General features: G+C 35.0%; 1 protein-coding gene across 4 annotated transcripts in view; it reads left to right on the top strand.

Moving 5' to 3' along the window:
* Positions 1-20,966, top strand: part of LOC138706319 (leucine-rich melanocyte differentiation-associated protein) — a 202,295-nt gene that overhangs the window by 34,491 nt on the left and 146,838 nt on the right. For all 4 annotated transcript variants that reach the window (XM_069835457.1, XM_069835453.1, XM_069835456.1 and 1 more), the window contains exons 2-3: positions 14,849-15,076; positions 17,466-17,605. In XM_069835457.1, the coding sequence (XP_069691558.1) occupies positions 14,900-15,076; positions 17,466-17,605 (317 nt within the window). In that variant the 5' untranslated portion in view covers positions 14,849-14,899. The remainder of the gene's footprint in view (positions 1-14,848; positions 15,077-17,465; positions 17,606-20,966) is intronic.

The raw sequence follows: 20,966 nt of genomic DNA, 5'->3' as shown, positions 1-20,966 counted from the left end.
GTGTCCTTCGTAATTGTCGACTTTTAAGTAACTTATTGTCCGCGCAACTTATCTAGGCACCTGGGTCCCCTAGTGCTCTCTCGCTGCCCCGTAGCTATCTGCTGGCTACCTGACGTCGCTGCAGCAGTTGTACATACAGTTACAAAAACATCATTCAGTATTTAATTTCAGTGCATTCCATTGGATATGGTAGGTGAAAGTATATGGTTTCACAAAATAACAAACATAAATACATTACAATATTCATATCTGACCGTGAACTACTGATGGTAAGCGATACATAAAGCCTTTCAAGTAGAGGCACAGGTCTGTAGTTGTTGGGTTTCCAAAAAAACTTCACTTTCACACAGAGTCATTATTATCAACATTCTTCTTCTTCTTCCTCCTCCTCTTCCCTTCTTCATTATTATCATCATCATCATCATCATCACTACTGGTGTCGTCTAGACATATTATAAAATCCATAAATTATTACTAAAAACACTTGAAGCAAGTAAAGAGATAGGCTTCGAAATAAATCCCGAAAAGACAAAGTATATGATTATGTCTCGTGACTAGAACATAGTACGAAATTGAAATATAAAAATTGGAAATTTAGCCGTTGAAGAGGTGGAAAAATTCAAATACCGGTATCTTGGAGCAACAGTAACAAATATAAATGACACTCGGGAGCAAATTAAACGCAGAATAGATACGAGAAATGCCTGCTATTATTCAGTTGAGAAGCTTGTCATCCAGTCAGCTCTCAAGAAAGCTAAAAGTCAGAATTTATAAAACAGTTAGTATCGGTTGTTCTGTATGGATGTGAAACTTGGACTCTCACTTTGTGAGAGGAACAGAGGTTAAGGGAGTTTGAGAATAAGGTGCTTAGGAAAATATTTGGGGTTAACAGGAGTGAAGTTACAGGAGAGTAGAGAAAGTTACACAACGCAGAACTGGACGCATTTTATTCTTCACCTGGCATAATTAGGAACATTAAATCCAGACGTTTGAGATGAGCAGGGCATGTAGCACGTTTGGGCGAATTAAAAAATGCATATAGAGTGTTAGTTGGGATGCCGGAGGGGAAAAAGACCTTTGGGGAAACCGAAACATAGATGGGAGGATAATATTAAAATGGATTTGAAGGAAGTGGGATATGATGATAGAAACTGGATTAATCTTGCTCAGGATAGGGACCGATGGCGGGCTTATTTGAGGGCGGCAATGAACCTCTGGGTTTTTAAAAGCTGTAAGTAATTAAGTAAATAAGTAAGTAAGGCATTTCTCTTTCGTCTCTTGATCGCAACAAACAACCACCGACCTTATTATCTCCCTCTCCTTACTGTGTACGCTAAATTAAAATTAAATTAAGGTTTATTTAACGACGCTCGTAACTACAGAGGTTATATCAGCGTCGGCGATGTGCCGGAATTTTTTTCCGCAGGAGTTCTTTTACATGCCAGTAAATCTACTGACATGAGCTTGTCGCATTTAAACACAATTAAATTCCATCGACCTCGGCCGGGATCGAACCGGCAACCTCGAGCATAGAAGGTGCTTATGACCTTGTTGCATCTCGTATTACTACCGGCCATTGCATAAATATGTCTTCACAGAACGCAAAATTACTGTAAGTACAGATCACACTAAGCAAGCAAATGTATTTTACCCACCTCGTAGACCATCCTTCCCTCTCCTGCCCCGCTACCTCTAGAAGAGACCCCTCTATTCCCCGCGCCCCTCTCTTTTAGCTGCCCAGATAAGTTTTGCGGACAGTACTGTGCAAGTATTTGTCAGGAACAGAATCAAACTCTTTTTCTGTCACAGCTGGCAAGATTTTTCTAATCTCAGAAAATTTTTATAGAGTTATCTTCATCAACTGTCACATTAGTTATGAAATAGTTCAGTTAATACCTCAAAAGTAAATGGTCCATTAATGCTGGAAAAATATACTGTCATATGAATATTGATGTAAAATCATTAGCCTAATATTTTGTCAAATGTTCTATTGCTCTATCTAATCCTTTAATGAAAGTATTTGCAGTAGAGCCAAACAAGCAATTATAAATCCTTATTCAGCTATTTCTTTCAGATTAATCATTTTTAAGAGCAGTTTTCCATGCATAATGGTTTTCCTTCACCCAACTTAATTTTAGTTCTCCATAAATCTCTGTCGTATCTTCATCTGTAAACCCATGATTATCAGGATGAAGATTAATAATAACATAAAAAATCTGTTTCTTTAGGTTAAATTTCCCTTTTCTTAGAAGAGCGATTTAGTCTTGAAAAATTTTCAAGTAGCTACTGAGAAAATGGACATATATAGGCCTAATAATAATTTCACTTTCCTTCCCAGAAAAACAACAAAAATTTTCTTTAGTCTTCCTACATATAACTTTTTTAGTGGTTCCCAGTTTTTATTAACCTTTTAATTGCAAGTATTAATGATAATCACATAATTTTAAAATATCTCAAACTAGGGGAACCATTCTACTTGTAGAAATTCAAATAACTCCTTCAAATGTACAACAGTGACTGCAGAATGGTAAAAAACGAAAGGGCTTTGAATTAAATTCTCAATGTCATATATTATTTGCGTTTTATGTAATTGTGGTATGAGCAAGTGGAAATTATACAGCTGCAGTTTGCCTTTTTATGTTAAGTTGTACTTTTAATTTTTCAAATAAATTCGCGATATTTGCCAAAATTCATAGCTGCAGATATTTGTCGCAAATCAGAATTGTTTCTGTTTGTTGTCATCAACTTTTGTTTTTAACTGCTTTTGAAGATTCATTACTCTTTTTGTACAAGTCCAGAAGGCAGCTTTCTATTCCCTCATTTTTGCTAAAATGGCTAAGTAATATTGGAAAGCATTTTATATTATTCCTTTGTTAATAACATGTTACGTTGATACAGAAAACCAATATAATTCCTTTTTAATGTCTGTAGTTAAATCTACAGAAGCGGAGGGAAGAATGCTGTGACAAAGAGCTACTGCCTTCGTTCAATCTAACATTATTTTATAATTTTGTTAGCTATTTTGCTATTTAATTTGGCTGTACTAGATTGTAAACTTACGAAAGAATGGTGATGTTTAATTATGCGATATGTTAATGTTAATAATTCAGAAGCAACAATTTCTTCCATAACATTATACAGTGGGCCAGAATCTCAGTGCAGTCCTAGCTGGAAAAAATTATATTTTTCTAAGTCACTGAAGTTGGTGTTTCTACACTTAAACACTAACTACAGTGGACTTCAGAAATCCTCAACGCAGTAAGGGATTCTGAAAGATTGACAACATTAAATACTAAGGATGAGACGATACTGCTTTTTGTCAGTACTCAATACTAAAATTTTGAAACCGATAGCCGATACTCGATACTCAGTTGTTAAAAACATCTTTGTAAATTTTCCAATGTAGGCTACTGCATGCTGTTGAATAGTTAGACACTAACGAACTACACACTGCAGTAATGAATCAAGTGAAATATTGAATTGGACTAGTAAATTATCCAAACGGACTGGCTAATAAAATTGAATTAATGTTCTGTGTCATGTGTGTTTAGGATCTGTGTGTATACCAGTAGGCTGTTTTTACTACTGTTGAGTTCCTGTTTCAATTATGTGCTCTAGATGGCTTTATGTTTTATGTAACTGATTTAAATTTGGATTGATATTTATGATACTGGTAATGGAGGCGGTGATGAATAATGGCATATAAATATTCAATCAGACATTTATCTTTTGTGACTGAGGGAAACCATGAAAAACCCCTGTCAGATTGGTCAGCTATGGTGTTTAATCCGGGACCTTCCAAATGCGAGTCTCTAACATTACTGCCTGTTTTTATCATTATCATTATTATTATTATTATTATTATTATTATTACTACTACTACTACTACTACTACTACTACTACTACTACTACTACTACTACTACTACTACTACTACTATTTTATTTCTTATAGAAAAGCTCTGGTTACCAGCTAATGTTCTATCAAATGACAACTACGATTCTTTTCAAAGAATAAAGCAAATGAAACAAAATGCCAGTTGTCTATTTCTAATCCAAATGTTATAAAACATGAAACTGTAGGCTTCCCTACTGTCCATTAGTCTTTCTGGACTGTTTGCTAACATGTTTACTGAGATGATTAGACAGATCTAATAAGTTACGTCAACTATGACTGTGATTAATATGACCTTCTGTCAGGGTTACCAACTCTCCTAAATTTTCCGGGATCTTCATATTGTGCCTTTTTAAAATTATAGTCACACAACTGTCACATTTTCTGAGAATCTCCCGCATTCTTTGCACAATGCAAAATCATAATTGTTAGGAACTTGATCTTTCATGCGACCATTTTATTATTTTTCCTATCGAACAGGGTGAGCAAACACATTTCTTTATTCTTTTTTCCTCTTTCAGTATTTCATTAGATCCAACAGTTAAACAGCCCAGAAATATTGTCTTGTGTGTCGCGAATGTGTTGAGGTCTAAAAAGCATCCTTACAGTAGTCTTATTACAGTATCTGACTCTGTTTTACTAGCACATGACCTCGTGTCTGTATGGTGTATTATCTTAATTCTTTACAGATGTTTTGTCTCTACTCTCTATTGATATTAAATAATCAGCTGGTACGTCGAAGACTCATTATTTTGTGTATGTACTTTATTAACACTGAAGAATATTTTCTATTCACTTCTTTAAATTGGAACGGGAAATATAAACTAGAGGTAGCATAAATTAACCTTGAGCATTTCATAGGCCTCTTGCACAGTTTTGCTTATCTCTTTCACATTAAGAAAGTAGAGTTACTTAAACCTTGGCACCATAATTAATTAGTTTCAGAAGCTGATTCACAGTCTCTTTTCGTTAAAGTCTTTGCCTAGATTTTTATGATACTAAACGAATAATATAAGTATGGTGGCGCTAAATGCATTATATTCCTCCCTCAGAGCATAAAACAAAAATGCCCCATGTTACCCATCCTTTCAGTATACAGTATTTATTGTCCCTGTCACACAGAAACGGCAAACAGAGTTGCAATAATTTCCCAGTGCTAGTATAATTCTTCTTCTTCTTCTTCTTCTTCTTCTTCTTCTTCTTATTATTATTATTATTATTATTATTACTACCAAGACCATGGACTTGCGCAACACACGTTAAAAATCAGGAGTACGCCAGGAAACCCATCACAACCATATAGAACAATCATGGGGGTTTTTTCCAGGAGTTTCGGTTCCCCTGTGGCATCAATCATCATTTCATTGGGTGTAGCGTAGTCCAGCTTTCTATAGCACACCCTGGGAAACGACTCTCTCGGTAAATTGATCTACACAACTAGCTTCATATGGGTGAATGATGAAAAGTCAAGTACCGACCTGTCTGCTGTTAGTAAAAAGAAATATTCCACAGACCGTAGTCAAATTATGTATTATGAAAAGTTAGTTCATAAATTTCTATCAATGATAATAATAATAATAGCCATTAGGAAAGTCCAGGATAACAGAGAGGGTTTGGAATTGAACGGGTTACATCGGCTGCTTGTCTATGCAGATGACGTGAATATGTTAGGAGAAAATCCACAAACGATTAAGGAAAATGGAATTTTACTTGAAGCAAGTAAAGAGATAGGTTTGGAAGTAAATTCCGAAAAGACAAAGTATATGATTATGTCTCGTGACGAGAATATTGTACGAAATAGAAATATAAAAATTGGAAATTTATCCTTTGAAGAGGTTAAAAAATTCAAATACCTGGGAGCAACAATAACAAATATAAATGATACTCGGGAGGAAATTAAACGCAGAATAAATATGGGAAATGTCTGTTATTATTCGGTTGAGAAGATTTTATCATCCAGTCTGCTCTCAAAAATCTGAAAGTTAGAATTTATAAAACAGTTATAACTTATTACCGGTTGTTCTTTATGGTTGTGGAACTTGGACTTTCACTTTGAGAGTGGAACATAGGTTAAGGGTGTTTGAGTATAAGGTGTTTAGGAAAATATTTGGGGCTGAGAGGGATGAAGTTACAGGAGAATGGAGAAAGTTGTACAACACAGAACTGCATGCATTGTATTCTTCACTTGACATAATTAGGAACATTAAATCCAGATGTTTGAGATGGGCAGGGCATGTAGCACGTATGGGCGAATCCAGAAATGCATATAGTATTAGTTGGGAGGCCGGAGGGAAAAAGACCTTTAGGGAGGCCGAGACGTAGATGAGAGGATAATATTAAAATGGATTTGAAGGAGGTGGGATATGATGGTAGAGACTGGATTAATCTTGCTCAGGATAGGGACCAATGGTGGGCTTATGTGAGAGCAGCAATGAACCTCCGGGTCCTTAAAAGCCAGTAATAATAATAATAATAATAATAATAATGTATTGTGGGTCCCTATCACCATGGCACCTCAGGTTATGGATAAAGGAGACGGCCTCCAGGTATGGAGGGTAGCTGCGAATATATTGAATAAGCAGTTGTGGACAGCCGATAAGGGGTTGGGTGAAGGGTTAACAACTCATCACCATAAAAGACAACTTGTTACGAATCCCTACAATAAGCCTTGGAATGGGACTGATTAGTTATATTACCGGTTGTTCTATATGGTTGTGAAACTTGGATGCTCACTTTGAGAGAGGAACAGAGATTAAGGTTGTTTGAGAATAAGGTTCTTAGAAAAATATTTGGGGGTAAATGCCAGTATTTTGCCCACCCTTGACTGTAAGGCAAATGATTGTTAGTGCATTGTGAATCCTCGGTCTCAAATCACTATATACCATCTCGCCATCATCAATTCCATCAATGCTAAATAAGCTAGTAGTTGATACAGTACTTTTAAACAACCAACGAAAAAAAAAAAAACAATGGTGTTGGAGCAGATGTCATGTTAACCCTCTTTCACTTGCAATATTCCATCAATCCTCCATAATTGATCTTTCGTGTGGTCAGTATAGTAGTGGTAATGTATTATGTAAATTAAAATAATCTTTAGGATGGCGAACTATGGAGACGCAATTAAATAATAGAAATATCGTGAGAGCAGAATAACAGCTTATGAAGTGTGATTCATATTGTGAATTTTATTAGTAACAACAATGTAATTTATTCGTCACAACAATGATTTCTTTCTACAATTCGCCTTGAACGCTCTCGTCAACAATTGGATTTTCACTTAACACAGTATTCGTTATAGCACTCCACCGACGGCAATGACAATTTACTTGGACTAGTACGAACAACAATGAACTGTTAATCTTAACTAATATTTACAAAGCACTATTTACAAATCAGAACTATCAGTTCTCAGTTCTTCTATCTCAGTCACTCGAGTTCACAGTATCTCGAACCACAGACCTTCAGAGACAGTTCACTGTACTCGAACTCGGGTCCCTCCAACTGCGGTCCAATGCACTCGAACTCAGGCCTTCGGATGCTGACGCAGATGCGGACGCACACTCGAGTCGAACTCCTGTACACAAGACTGGCTTGCTTGCTCTGGCTTTCTCACTGACTGGCTGACTAATCAACTGAAAACTGCTGTCGTTCCTTCGCGTCCGTAATTTATAACCACAGCGACGTAGCCTCGAAGGTTCCACGCGTCTCTAGAGATGGCACTCCAGAAAAAGCCAGAGCCCTCTCCTCTCTACCAGCACCAGATGCGCGCGCACTCTCGCTCCACTCTCTCGCCGCGTTGGCCCTTTCCCCTCTTCGCCGCGCGCCATCCCAAAGTGCTTCGCGCGATCTTCTCTCTTGCGGGACGCTGGTCGTGAGTTCGAATCTCACGTCGCTGTCACAATATGGAGAAAAGCTGGATATTTATAGCCTATTTTGCAAGAACCAAAAACTGAGTCAGTTCTGAAATACATCCATTAGTATCAAATAAACTAGAAACATCATCTTGCAAGAATGAGCTCAAGTAGGTCTAAGGTCCCCAAAGCTGTAGATACATCTGCAAAACGCTGGTATGAAAATTTTATGTACTTAAACCCAGGGGCGGCTCGTCCATAAGAGCTGCGGAGCTGCAGCACTCCCTGCTTTGACAGGAAAATAAAAATAATATTTATTTAAATTTGTAGAAGAATTGTTACAGCTTTTATTGGTAAATTGCTTTATATTTCATTTGGCCGGGAATATGTACTATTATCTTATGCATTATCTTTTTGCGCGTCGACTGTATGGGAATTGACACTGCATTCAAAGTCGTCCTGGGATCTGCAGGGTGGTCAGCTCATAGAGAGTGTGTCTTGTTTGGTAGGGGGTAGAGGGGTGAAGGGAAGCAGAGGGAAACTGCCGCTGTTCAAAACCCATATTTCGCTGCAGTGGCTTGCAGAGCCAGGCGACAAGGGAACATCTTTCCTCCACTCCCACACTGCTATTGTAATGCTACGTCAAATGGATCCTCTATTCCCTTGAAACTTGACAAAATTTTTATTTTCTCTTCACATACTTATTGTTGTAGAATCTTATCGAGTTAATATAACGAAATTAATATTCTCTTTTGTCTTATTATTATGTATCTATCCAGCTTCCAGCAGAACCTAATATTTGCTTTAACTCAAAATGATTGCACGAGTATAATCCTTTTGATATAGCACGTAAAATACGAAAGAGACTTCTTTTCCAGTTTTAGAAAATTGTTGACCATCAGTATATTATCTGAGTGTTGCTTTGGTGTGACCTCTTAGTACCGTAACTTAACCAGTGCAAATGTGCAAGCATGAGTGTCTGTGAATTACAGAATATTAATTTTATTTTTCTCAACTTTCCCTTGAGGAGAAAATTAATGTAATGAAGTGAAATTAAAGGGTCGTTCATTACCCAACTTAAATCTTACTTGAGCTTCTTCCAGCCGTAGTGCATATATGTAAGAAAGTATAATAATGACATTTACGCTGAGCATTTGTGGTTGCCTCCTCTTCAGTGGTGATACTGCATAGACTAGGAATGGTGTGACAGATTTAGGATATTTGCCCCTAGAAATTAAAAAGCACGAATCTTCGCAATCTCACCTAAAAAATGTTGTTTCATTGGCTATGTTAGACAAAACTAATATTGCTGCGCAATTAAGTGAAACGAACAGAACAAACATTCTCAAGAAGTTAGAAAAAATCGCGAAATTATTTTAAAAAATATTGATTGTATCAAATTTTTTGGCCAGTATGAACTTCCCCTTAGGGGACATGATGGAAAAACGATTCGAAGGACTCTGGTGTACTTCGTGGGTTGCTACAGTCCGTGAGTAATCTAAACAAGCCTCTCAAAAATCATTTGGAACATGCCACTGTTTAAAGGTAATTCTAAGACAATTCAGAATGAACTGGTAGATTGCAAGTTGAGTGTCTGCCGATCAGAAATTCAGACTGAAATCGATGGTATTAGTTTATTTTTTTTTTTAGCGATTAGAAAATGATGCCACAGACATCTCCCAACTAAGTGAGAAAATATTGGTTTTTCGATATGTAGTGCATTTACTTTTGTCCTATACTTATTAGTAAAGGTATCAAGAAGTGAAATTTGTATGTACCAAAATCTACTGCAGCTCTCTCAATCCACAAGTTCACGAGCCGCCACTGCTTAAACCATAACATGCCTTAGGGTCTACTTTCTTAGAACATCAGCTCCAAAAATCACCTTGTCCATTACAAATTTTTGTTTGGGCTTAGTGAGATTTTTACTCTATGCACCGGTATTCACAAGATAAGGTTAGTAATTCTAAATTTTGGAACATTCTTTACATGATGTCCTTTCATACACACCTGTAATTATTCATAGGGCTTTAATTTGTATTTGGAAAATCTTTTTACATGATGTCCTTTTATGTAGACCTACACCTGTCATTATTCATAGGGCTTTCATTTGTAAAACAAAAAATATGTTTAACTTGAGGTGATTTAGGCCTGAATATTAATCCATAACTATTCTTTTATCGTAGAATGAAAGTATACAAATATTATTTTGAACTGCATTTAGTTTATTCTATATTATTAAAAGTTATTGCTGTACCGGTATACTGTTTTTTAACATGCTGTTGTCATGTACAGTTAACCCTATTGAAGGTACGTGTAGGCTCAGTATTGATGACTTTGGGGGGAAAAGGATTAACTTGGTGAAGGTGTACAAAGGAAATTGTGGCTGGCAACTTGCCAGTAAGGCTTCAAGAACTCTAGTCTGTGAGGGGTGGAAAGTATTTGTGAATGAGTGTGTTGATTTCAGTAAGAAATACGTTGCTGTTTATGGAAGATGATACTTGAACTGAAATTATGATTTGTAAATTTGTTGTATTCATTAAACACCTTACCAGAAAGAAAGTTTTCGCCAGTTAAAGTGCAAGATGAATAACTGTTTCATAAAATGTCATATAAACTGTGTGTTACAGTCTACCGTTTACATAACCTTAATTCAAAATCTTGTTGTACCTTCATTTGGTGAGAATAGGAAATTGAATACAAATGTTATGTGCCAACGGTTTTACAGTGAAATAAATTTAATGAGAACTAATCACTTTAATAGAAGTGCTATTAATTCTTTAAATAGTTATTATTATTTTATATATAATAGGTATAAAAGACCTAAAACAATTTTGAGCTTTATATACTTAAATTCTGATGGTAGGACATGAAACATTTTTCATTGTGTGTTAATTAAAAATTTAGTGCTCAGATGACAGTAGTTGATTTGTGTAAGAAAAGCCATTACAATAGAACTTATGTGATTTTTTTATAGTGTTGGTAGGACAATCAGATATTTTCTGCCTGGTCAGAAACATTTTGTAGGTTTTGTTTATACAACTCATAATGAGTGTGAGTTCAAATAATTCTGTACATACATATCGAAATGAAAAGAAAGAAACTGTCACTAATGTATTATTAAACAGAAAGTCCTCGAACAAAGATGTCAAGAATCGAACCAAGTTTTCCCATGTGTATTTTCAGATGCATATGAACAGCTGTTCAAAACTGCATTCACAGGTACAAGTTATGAATAGCTGTAGTTTTGTATTGCATTTTATTTCATTCTTACGTTCTGTTTGTAAGTCTGGTTTGATTTCATGTGGTAATCTCTCAGATTTAATAACATAAACATAGTTACTTCCTGTTGCCCTTGAATTTTGATCTTTTGCTTATCATATGGCGTCTAATTTATTATCAGTCTGTAGCCTAATATATGCTTTGGAATATTGAAAAGTAACAAAAATAAGTCTTCAGTGATGTTAATTTTTTTATTACTTTTTATTTTTAGACGTATGGAGATAATGGTGTGTTGAAAGTCAATTGAACTATCATTCATTTGTTTATTCATTCATTGCATTGTTCAGTTCAAAAGTGTCTTAATCATTGTTTATGTATCCTTCCACTTCCACACCTTTGGGATACTCTTGTTGTTGCTTTTTTCAAGTGCTCTCTATTTCTTTTTATAACTTAATATCTTTTAAATTTACTTCTATACCTTGTATTCTCATAGCAAGCATATTCTGAAAACTTTACAATTAAAACTGATAAAAATGAAAGTAGTTGATAATTAAAGAAAATTCCACATAATTAACTCTAATTTGATTCTGATTATTCCAGACATCATTCAATATTTTCTTTATGTAGTACCATTTTTAAGCTTGGAAGCAACGACCACCACCACCACAGCCCCACTTGCAAAACATGACGGCATAACTGTTGCTAGAAAACAGGTGATCTATTCACTTATTCTACCAAAACAGTTGCTGAAAATGTTCTTTGCCTATATTCAAGGATGAATGACAATGTCTTAAAGTGAGAATATACTCAGGCGTGTTCCTAGGAACATCAGAGAAATTTTTCTTCTGAGAGTACTAGCTATGAACTGGAAGGTTCCTGGTTCAATACCAGATGGTGGTGAGATATTTCTTGTTGTCAGAACTTCCAGAATGGCTCGGAGTCTACTCAGCCCCCCTGTCAAATTTAGTACTGCGTCTTTCCTGGGGGTAAAATGTGATCAGAGCATGATGCTCACCACATCTCATTCTAGTACCGGGATCATGAAAGCCTAGAGCCATGCCCCCATGCACCTTCATGCCATGTAAAGAGGATACTTTTATTTTAATATCACCTTTCATCTCGTCTAAAAAACTAATACAAATAATATTATGACATGTCATTGGGATAGAAGCATATTCGTCTTTTTCATATGTTAGGATAAGACATCATTATTTAAAGCTCATTTGCAAAAATGACAATACTAGGAGATTTCTTGTAAAATAATCATTGCTGTTATTCTCAGTGATTAATTTTTTACAGAAAGATCATTGTCATACTTTACTTTGTATCTAATAATTGTACTCTATGCATGATCGTATTCCACAAGTGATTGTCACCAGCTCATCAACTTGATGGTGTATGTCCATCTGAACAATAAACATAAAAGAGTTTAGTTCGATCTTTCGTAGATAGTTTGTCAGTCCTTTGGCTAAAGAATGCCTCCATCTTCTTTAGTGTATTTCTGTGATCCATGTCTGTGAATTGTAGTTTTTATTATCACTGCATCTGGACTGATAATGGGAGCATTTGCATCCTTTTTGACAAGATTATTTGCCTCTCATTTTGTTTGATACCCTGATCATTTGACACCTATCATAATAGAATATATGTATATGACGTTTTGATAGAAGTCCAGCCACTTGACCTAAGCGTAAAAGCATGCTGGAGCAGCTCACTTCGCTGTGCATTACATATTGCACCTCGTCGTGTGGCGATTAGGAAGCAATCCAACAGTTCATAATGGGTAAAAATATGTTGAAGCTGTTCATCTCGCCATGCATCTTGCCAAGCACCGTGCCGTCCAGTGGGATTCAGACTGGTTTGATTTTTCAGGATGCAGCTGCCTGAAACTAGCAATCTAATTGGTTGGTTGTTGCAAGATACGTCATTATTCTCTCTAGGGCTCTGTAAAGACTTCAGCAACCAGGGGAGAGTGATCTTCACTGCATCGTTAAACATTATCACATTATAGTTCTTATAGACATTCAATCACACTGTAATTTTTAGGATTCAAAGATAAAAGTCTAAGGAAAGCCTAGAAAAAAAAATCGAAGTCAATATCTTTTTTTGAAAGTGACAAAAAAAATGACTTCGAAGTGATCCATTCAAAATAAACCTTGACACCCTCAAAAGTTGATAAGCGACAAACTTTTTTATTTTTCAGTTTAGATGGGGGGTCAAAGAGAGAGAAATGTTTACAAAGAACGGAAATTACCTTTAAAAGTAGCTGCTGCTCAAAATCTTTACTGGTTTTCGAGTTTCAGCAAGTTAAACAAAGGAGTGCTTTTACCTGGCAGACTTCTGTATGCAGAGAGATTAAACTTTTGTCTGTTTGTACTGCAGATTCTCATAGAGATCATTGCTCTGATTTCAAAATGTTTCCATTGCTTAAAGTTTTCGAGTTAATCATAGTTTTGAAATTTAATGATGAACTGGAAGGAATGGTGAACAGGAGAAAAGTTCAGGGCAGAAGAAGATATCAGATGATAGACAACATTAAGATTTTTGAATTGTATTGTATTTGTGTACATACCATGGTATTCGTATAGTGCTTCACAGCTACAGAAGCAGAGACCAAGTGGAAGGTGAAAAATAGGAAATTGGAAAATGCTGGGTTTGTATTGAATGATCCGCCCTTGGACAGAAAACTATGATAGTGAAAAGTTGAATATTTTTGCTAATAATACATATAATACGTTTTCATTATAGTACATTATTCCTATTAGATATAATTGTTACCTTAGAGAATACTACAAACCTCTCTTCAGCAGTAAATGGTTGCTTATGTATGTGGATTTTAGATTCTGCTAGGGCCGAGATATAATTGAAAGTTGACTGAGAGACCATTAAATATTCTTACGATCTATCTGGAAATGTCTAACTGCTGACACAAGTGATATAATTCACCAAGTCTGGTGTGTTTCTTACAACCAATATATTAATGTTTAGCACGTTGTGTTCACTGAAAGGAACTGACTGGCTGATAGAATTTTCTCTCCTCCTCCTCCTTCTTCTTCAGTCCCTTCTGCTGCTAAGCGTCGGGTTCGCCTCTCTCTGTCCATTTCATCCATTTTTCCTGGTCTCTACACATTCTCTTTATCTCTACCATTGTTTTTCCTTTCTGTTTGCCTATTCTTTCTATTGTATCCTCTCATTTAATCCTTGGTCTTCCTCTTCTCTTTCTTCCACTCTAATATCCATCACCTATTTAACCTTCCTTTCCTCTCCCATACGATATACATGCCCAAACCATTTCAACTGCCTTTCATTAATCACCTCTGTTAATGCTTTTCTCATTTTAACTTCTTCTCTTATCCTGTCATTCCTTATCCTATCTCTTCTGGTCTTTCCTACAGATCTTCTAAGATATTTCATTTCCACTGCTGTTAATTTACTTCGATGTTTATCTAAGAGTGGTAAGCTTTCGGTACTATATTGTATTATAGGTTTAATTATTGAATTATCTGTATTTTTGTCTTAGTGGTTATTTCTTTTTTCCCAACTATTGTATTACTTATTTGATAGTATGCCGATGTTGCTTTCTTTACCCTGTTCAGTACTTCTTGATCTACTCTTCCATCACTTAGAATTTTTCCCGTCATATTAAATGGTGAGAAGCATGGCGAGGTGAACTGCTTCACTTTGTTCTCCAGAGGTGAGGTGCGAGGTCCATGGCCATTTGAACGGCGAGGTGTGCTACTCAGAATGACGAGATGAACAACTCCAACATGTTTTTATCCTAAAAAATTATTCAGAGAGTAGGGCTAACTTGATATTTTCGTAATTTTAGTAATTCGTACAAGGTAAATTGATCTGTTCACATTTTTGTTTACTTTCTACAGTTGAGCTATGTGGGACAGGACTGCTGGAAGATCCCTCCAGTGCTGTCACAAATGTATGGCACAAAAGTTCACTTTCTGGATCTGAGTTTCAACTGTCTGACCACGCTTCGAGGTGTGGAGAAGTTCTCAAACCTGGAAGAGCTGGTTCTGGACAACAACAATCTGTCAGATTCGTTGTTGATGCCTGAGCTGCCTAATCTGCAGATACTGTCTCTCAACAAGAACAATGTGAGCCATACTGCCATACTTCTAATGTAGAGTTAATTTCTGCTGTTCGACTCTTCCCATTTAATTCTCTTATAGCTTCACATACAGCTAAGATCAAGTCCTAGGATGACAATAAGATAACACAAGACAAAAACAAGACTATGGACACACAATCCATATGGAAAAAAGTTAATCTCCTGCTGGAACTGGCAATCAATACAAGCGTGGTTTTTTTATGGTGATCATATGTTTGGAATGAATGTTTCTGGTTTGTCATACGATTGTGAGTGTTTATCCATGATACTTATGTACTCACTCTGTGGGGGAGATACGAAAGAAATGTGTTTTGGCCATCCTTTGATACCTTCATGAAAAAATACAAAACCCTATTTTTCAAATTACTTTGTATATACTTCTAAATTAGAGAGGTTGTTCAGAACTAGTGTAGTTTGAACATTTTCATTGCTTTTGTTAAATACAATTTCACAATTTTTTGAAAATTGGTTCTATCTTCATCAGTAAGTGGAAAAAGAAAATAAGGGTAGGCTAGGCTGTATCGGAGAGACAGCCATGAGTTTTATGTTGTAATACCTAGATCTCTCGGGATGGGTTATTGAATATAAGGGAAAAGAATGAAGAAATGCACCACATTTAATAGTGAAGTATAATTTTATTTTTAACAGGTCAAAATTTTGTATGCTTTCAAAGTAAACATGTTGGTTGCTATAGTATCCATCGTGCTCTATTATTTTGCACCCATTGCTTATATGACCACTTCCATTTGTGCTGCATGTGCGTAGACATTTTGAATTTTCTCTCTTCACTCAACTTCACTCGCGAATTTTTACAATTTAACTTGTCGGCTGCTGATTGTTGCTCAATTAAAATTGTAGCCTGGTTCGTTACAAATCGTTTGATACTACTGTGAACGTTCTATCGCTTCACATTTTCGAATGACATTTTCTCGGCTGTCACGAGATTCGCCAATTCATACAATTTCCTCTTCCCATATATTGCTAGATGAGCTCACCTGCTCCAGCTCAAGGTCATATTTAATACATTGATCCTTTGTCTGTCAATCGTCGTTTACTTCATCATGTAGTTTAGAAATTATAGGCACGACAAAATTCGTCTGAAAATGTGTCTGTCGACTTTCTGGGATGGCACCTTAGTACTGGACCGAACTTGTTGTTACATCTACTTGACTTCCCACTATAAATGGAAAAAAGTCTAATTTACTGTTTCTGACTGATGTCAAGTCCTGGAAATAAATTATAGTTGATGGTAGCTCTATTGTGAACTCACCACTTCATTAAAACTAAGTTACTACTAGTAATGAAAACATTCCAATTACCAATTCATGATATAGTTGATAATTCGAAGTCCAAATTTTGATTCAACAGAAAAATTCAATAGTGCATTGTCATCAATGAGACATGGGTACGCCTACTTTGTACAATAATGAATAATCATTAGTTGCTAAACCATTGTTTTGTTAGGTGCTACAGAACTCTTGACTGAAGCATATCTGTTAACTGTAAATTCACACTTCAGTTTCTCCATCCAGAAAAGCAGTACCGTATTTACCCACATAATGGACACACACCAATTTTTCGCATTAAAATAAAAAGAAAAAATTTCCCACGTAATAGACGCATCTCATTTTAAACAATGATCGTTTTAATAATATCGAAAGTCGTAAGATTTGATGCACTACTTATGTTTTAATTCAAGTTTTTAAACAACAATACATGGTACCACTGTAATCGTGATTTGTACTTTTTTTACACACGCAAAAAAATATAGGTACTGTCCAATTAATAACACAGTATTCTTAGGACATCTTCAGTAATCAGTTGTGTTGATATATATGAATATCGATTATAAATTATATTATCGTTTATATATTTGTTGCATTTAAGGTATTTGACATGTTCATTCTTGTTTTATGTATATTTTTTTTAATGTATCTTTGTTTCTGTTACATTTAATATGTATTTTTGTGGTTTTCTTATTGTAATAAATGTATATATTTGATACTCATAAATTAGTCATGGCCCATATATCGTTACATATTCTATCGATTATTTCAGCTGTTGCATCTTTAATACATGTTTTTCTTTAATACATGTATTTTTTTTTTTTTTTTTTTTTTAATACTAAAATGTTTTCCTCGCATAAAGGATGCACCCTAGTTTTTGTTACAAAGATCGAAAAAAAAAGTGCGTCTATTACGTGGGTAAATACGGTATTAGTTTCCATCCCCCCCCCCCCACTTTCTCCAACTTGCACGCCCATATATCTAAGTCACAGACAATATATACATTTCAACAAGAAAATTTAATGTCAAGTATGTTGCTTTCATAGTGTGAAAGTATTAAATTTGCCTTTAACTTTGTTTCATTTGTAGATCAGCAACTTGGAGCTGTTACTTACCAAGATAGCACACAATTTACCGTCACTCTATTATCTCAGTCTATTGGGAAATGTTGCCTGTCCCAATCAGCTGTCAGACATAGACAAAGATGAGGAGGACTATCAAAGATACAGGTATGGCATAAACATTTGTGTGTATGAATTTAATTGATTGATTTATTTAAGTACAGTAATAATTTCCAGTTGCTAAGATTTCTTAATGATAAATGTTGTGACATTACAACTTCATCCTAATTTTTTTGCCTGCCCCTTACATAAAGAGCTTGCAGTGTGTGTAGGCTAACTGCTCAAAGAGCATATGCCATGACGTCATACCTGCTATCCCTAACCTACTAGTTTTTTTCGGAATATGTATGATAAGACTTTTTTGTGTTAAATTCCGAAGTGATACAGTCTTAAAAGTTGTGTAATCAAGATGTATACTAGTTTTTGTCTTGAAGCAAGGTCTTCGTGAATGAAGTAACTGAACCAGAAGGAAAAAAACTTTGCAAATATTAAACATTTATTTCGCCACTTGAATGTTCAGCAATATCTTAGGCATCAGCAACCTTAACTCTTCATCTACAAATATTCTCTGAAACTTCTAAAGTGATCTTGGTTTATCCAAAGAAGTTATTTTGGAGTATTGCAACGGGACAGTGATTGAACCCTGGTCTACTGGAAAGCTCACCAAGTGATAATGGATTTTCACAACGATTTTCCCCTCACACGTTCCATTTGAAATAAGAAATCTTGCTATAAATTCTACATCTGGTGAAGGCCTAGCCTTCGAGATATGATTTTTCAAAATAATTGCTTGATACTCATATGTCTCATATCTCCGTTGCCATTATGACGAAGAAAATGTTTAAGATCCCAAATGTTTATGCATTGCCCTCAAAATCGGTGAAGCTTATGAAAACTCACCTCTTCAAGTGTTTTCAAGAAGTATACTTTCCATCTGCCTACGATTGTAGCTTCCTTTTGGTAGACTTGTGGACCAGTTACCGAGGTAAGTGGGCTATAGAAAGAATAACTTCAGAAGGTAAAACGGTGGAAGTGTTATTTCCAAAGCATAAAGCTCCGATTGTTCAGCCTCTTGACATTTATGGCTTTAAGCCTAGGAAAAATTTGATTCGGAAGTTCTCTGATAGTGTTTTGTTACTTATCACGAATATTATATTGTATCAGAGAGATAATGTGATAAAATTGGAGTTCTTAACACATAATCAGTTTTCATCTCCTAGATATGTCAATATGTTTAAATATGGCTGGTATAAAGCCGGGTACCTTGACAACAAACCTGATAAATTCGTCATTTCTGTAGAATTCTGTTTTCATGTTGATGTATGGAACAGCTCTAAAGCTCATTGCGAGAAACTTATTTTTCTGAAATGTTTGCATTTTTGCAACGATTTTCACTACTGTGATCAGCAGTGTGTAATTTCAGGTATGCTTACATTTAGTTATCATTTCTTCATAAACTGTTCTATAGTCAATTTCATGAATATCATTTATCTGTTGCCATTTTCATAATTTATATTATTTAAGGAGATTTTGACAGTTCGGTATGTAGCTGTAGTCCGGGTCAGCGTACTTAATACCCTAAGGATGAAACCTAACCATTTTTCCCCCATTACTACATAAGCTAATGGATTATGGTGATTTTCTAGTTTGCAGGTTGAATTTTCTTTTGCCAACTTCGTTTCGAATTTCGGTACATATTGAGAAATATTACAACTGGTAGTGATTTTATAACTGTTATGTTGGCAGCAGTGACATAAGTTGTCAGTAATTTAAATTCTGAAAATTCAAATTGTTGTAGATTTCTGAGCCCACTATTGGAAGCTAGTGAAATTTGAACATACTAATAATTAATTAATATCAGTATTAATATTAATACATAACAGTTATTGTATGTGTTGCTTTGTGTTGTGGTTCAAGATTAGAGTCAGGTAGGCTAAGTGTAAATAAATATAACATATTTCGAGTGATACATGCCCTTGGGTAATTGATTGAAATACCATTTCACATTTTAATTAATTTCTTTCGTGTTTAAACTTTTATTACAATAATGGAGTAAATATTCTAAAGTATACATTTCAAAGTGGCATTCGTTTTCAGAATTCTTACTAATCATTTCACATGATCAAACAAAATATATTTTTAGGTTAGGTCTCGTGATTCGTAAACTGTATAATTAAAGCAGTGAATTTATGTTGTCAGACAAAATACATTTTAATATTAGGTCATACATTAATCTACTAACTACTAACATACAGTAATATGCAAGAGGTCCAGAAGAAAAATATACTCTTTTAGAAATTATTGAACCTTTTAGAAAACACCTCCCCAACATAAAGATAAGATGTGTAAATAAGCAAGACATTGTTATTGTTAATACTATATTATTATTATTATTATTATTATTATTATTATTATTATTATAGTACATGGGATTGTGTACATGGCAGTGTGTGATTTTATCCTCTTTTGGTGATATCTAGTATTAGTTGGCAACATTGAAGAGACGGCCAAATTAGTCCTTTAGGAATTACTCTTACGTGATCCTCAGTATAGATGAGATTTATTGCCTGATATGTCTAGCACATAGCACCCTTTGCATTTAGCTGTTACAGTTCTGGATTGAAGAATTTGAAAAAATCATATCTCGAAAATTAGGCTTTCACTGGAAGTAGAAATTTATAAGGAGGTTTCTTATTTCAAATGGAACATATGGGGGAACAATAGTTGTGAAAATCCATTATCACTTGGTGAAACTTTCTTGTAAGTCATTACTTTATCATAACACTTGACTGTTAATATAATATTATGTCAAAGGAACTTCATCAATGCACTCTCATTCCCTACTAAGATATTTAAAGCATTTTTTTCTTTTTGTCAGTTGTTGGGAAAGAACATAAAGATGCTGATAACAATGACTTTCCATTAAATAATTCAACTTGGAGCAACTATTTGATATCTTCAGTTATAGTTAATTTTCCCTTTCACATGTTTTTTCATATAATGATGTATACTTCCCGCTCCAGATGAAGGCCAAATAACAGTAACATAATATGTGCAAGGTGAGATGGAGCAATGCTGCCTTACACTTCTAGATAATCTCTGACCTTTGTGTTTATGATAAACTTGAATGTTTCGAAAAAATAATGCTGTCGGTTAAGGCTTTGCTCTGTTGAAATATATCGAAATTTGTACAGCCATGACTGAGCTGATGCTTCTCAACAGTGTGTCCATAGTTCAATGCTTTGTGACCATCAAAGCAACTATGAAACAAGTTTTTGTGGATACTTCATTCATATTTCACTACTGCTCCATTATCAATATATCATATCATTATCATCGTCTCTGAATAGCCTCTGTAGTTTAAAAGGAGTTTTATATATATTTGTTAGCAATATTGAAATCTGAGTAACTGCTCAATCCATCATTGCTACATACTATAATTTTTGTTGTCTTCATAATCTTAGTAGTT

Source organism: Periplaneta americana, chromosome 9 (assembly GCF_040183065.1).
Source record: "Periplaneta americana isolate PAMFEO1 chromosome 9, P.americana_PAMFEO1_priV1, whole genome shotgun sequence".
NCBI lineage: Eukaryota > Metazoa > Arthropoda > Insecta > Blattodea > Blattidae > Periplaneta > Periplaneta americana.
This window is presented reverse-complemented; position numbering and strand designations above follow the sequence as displayed.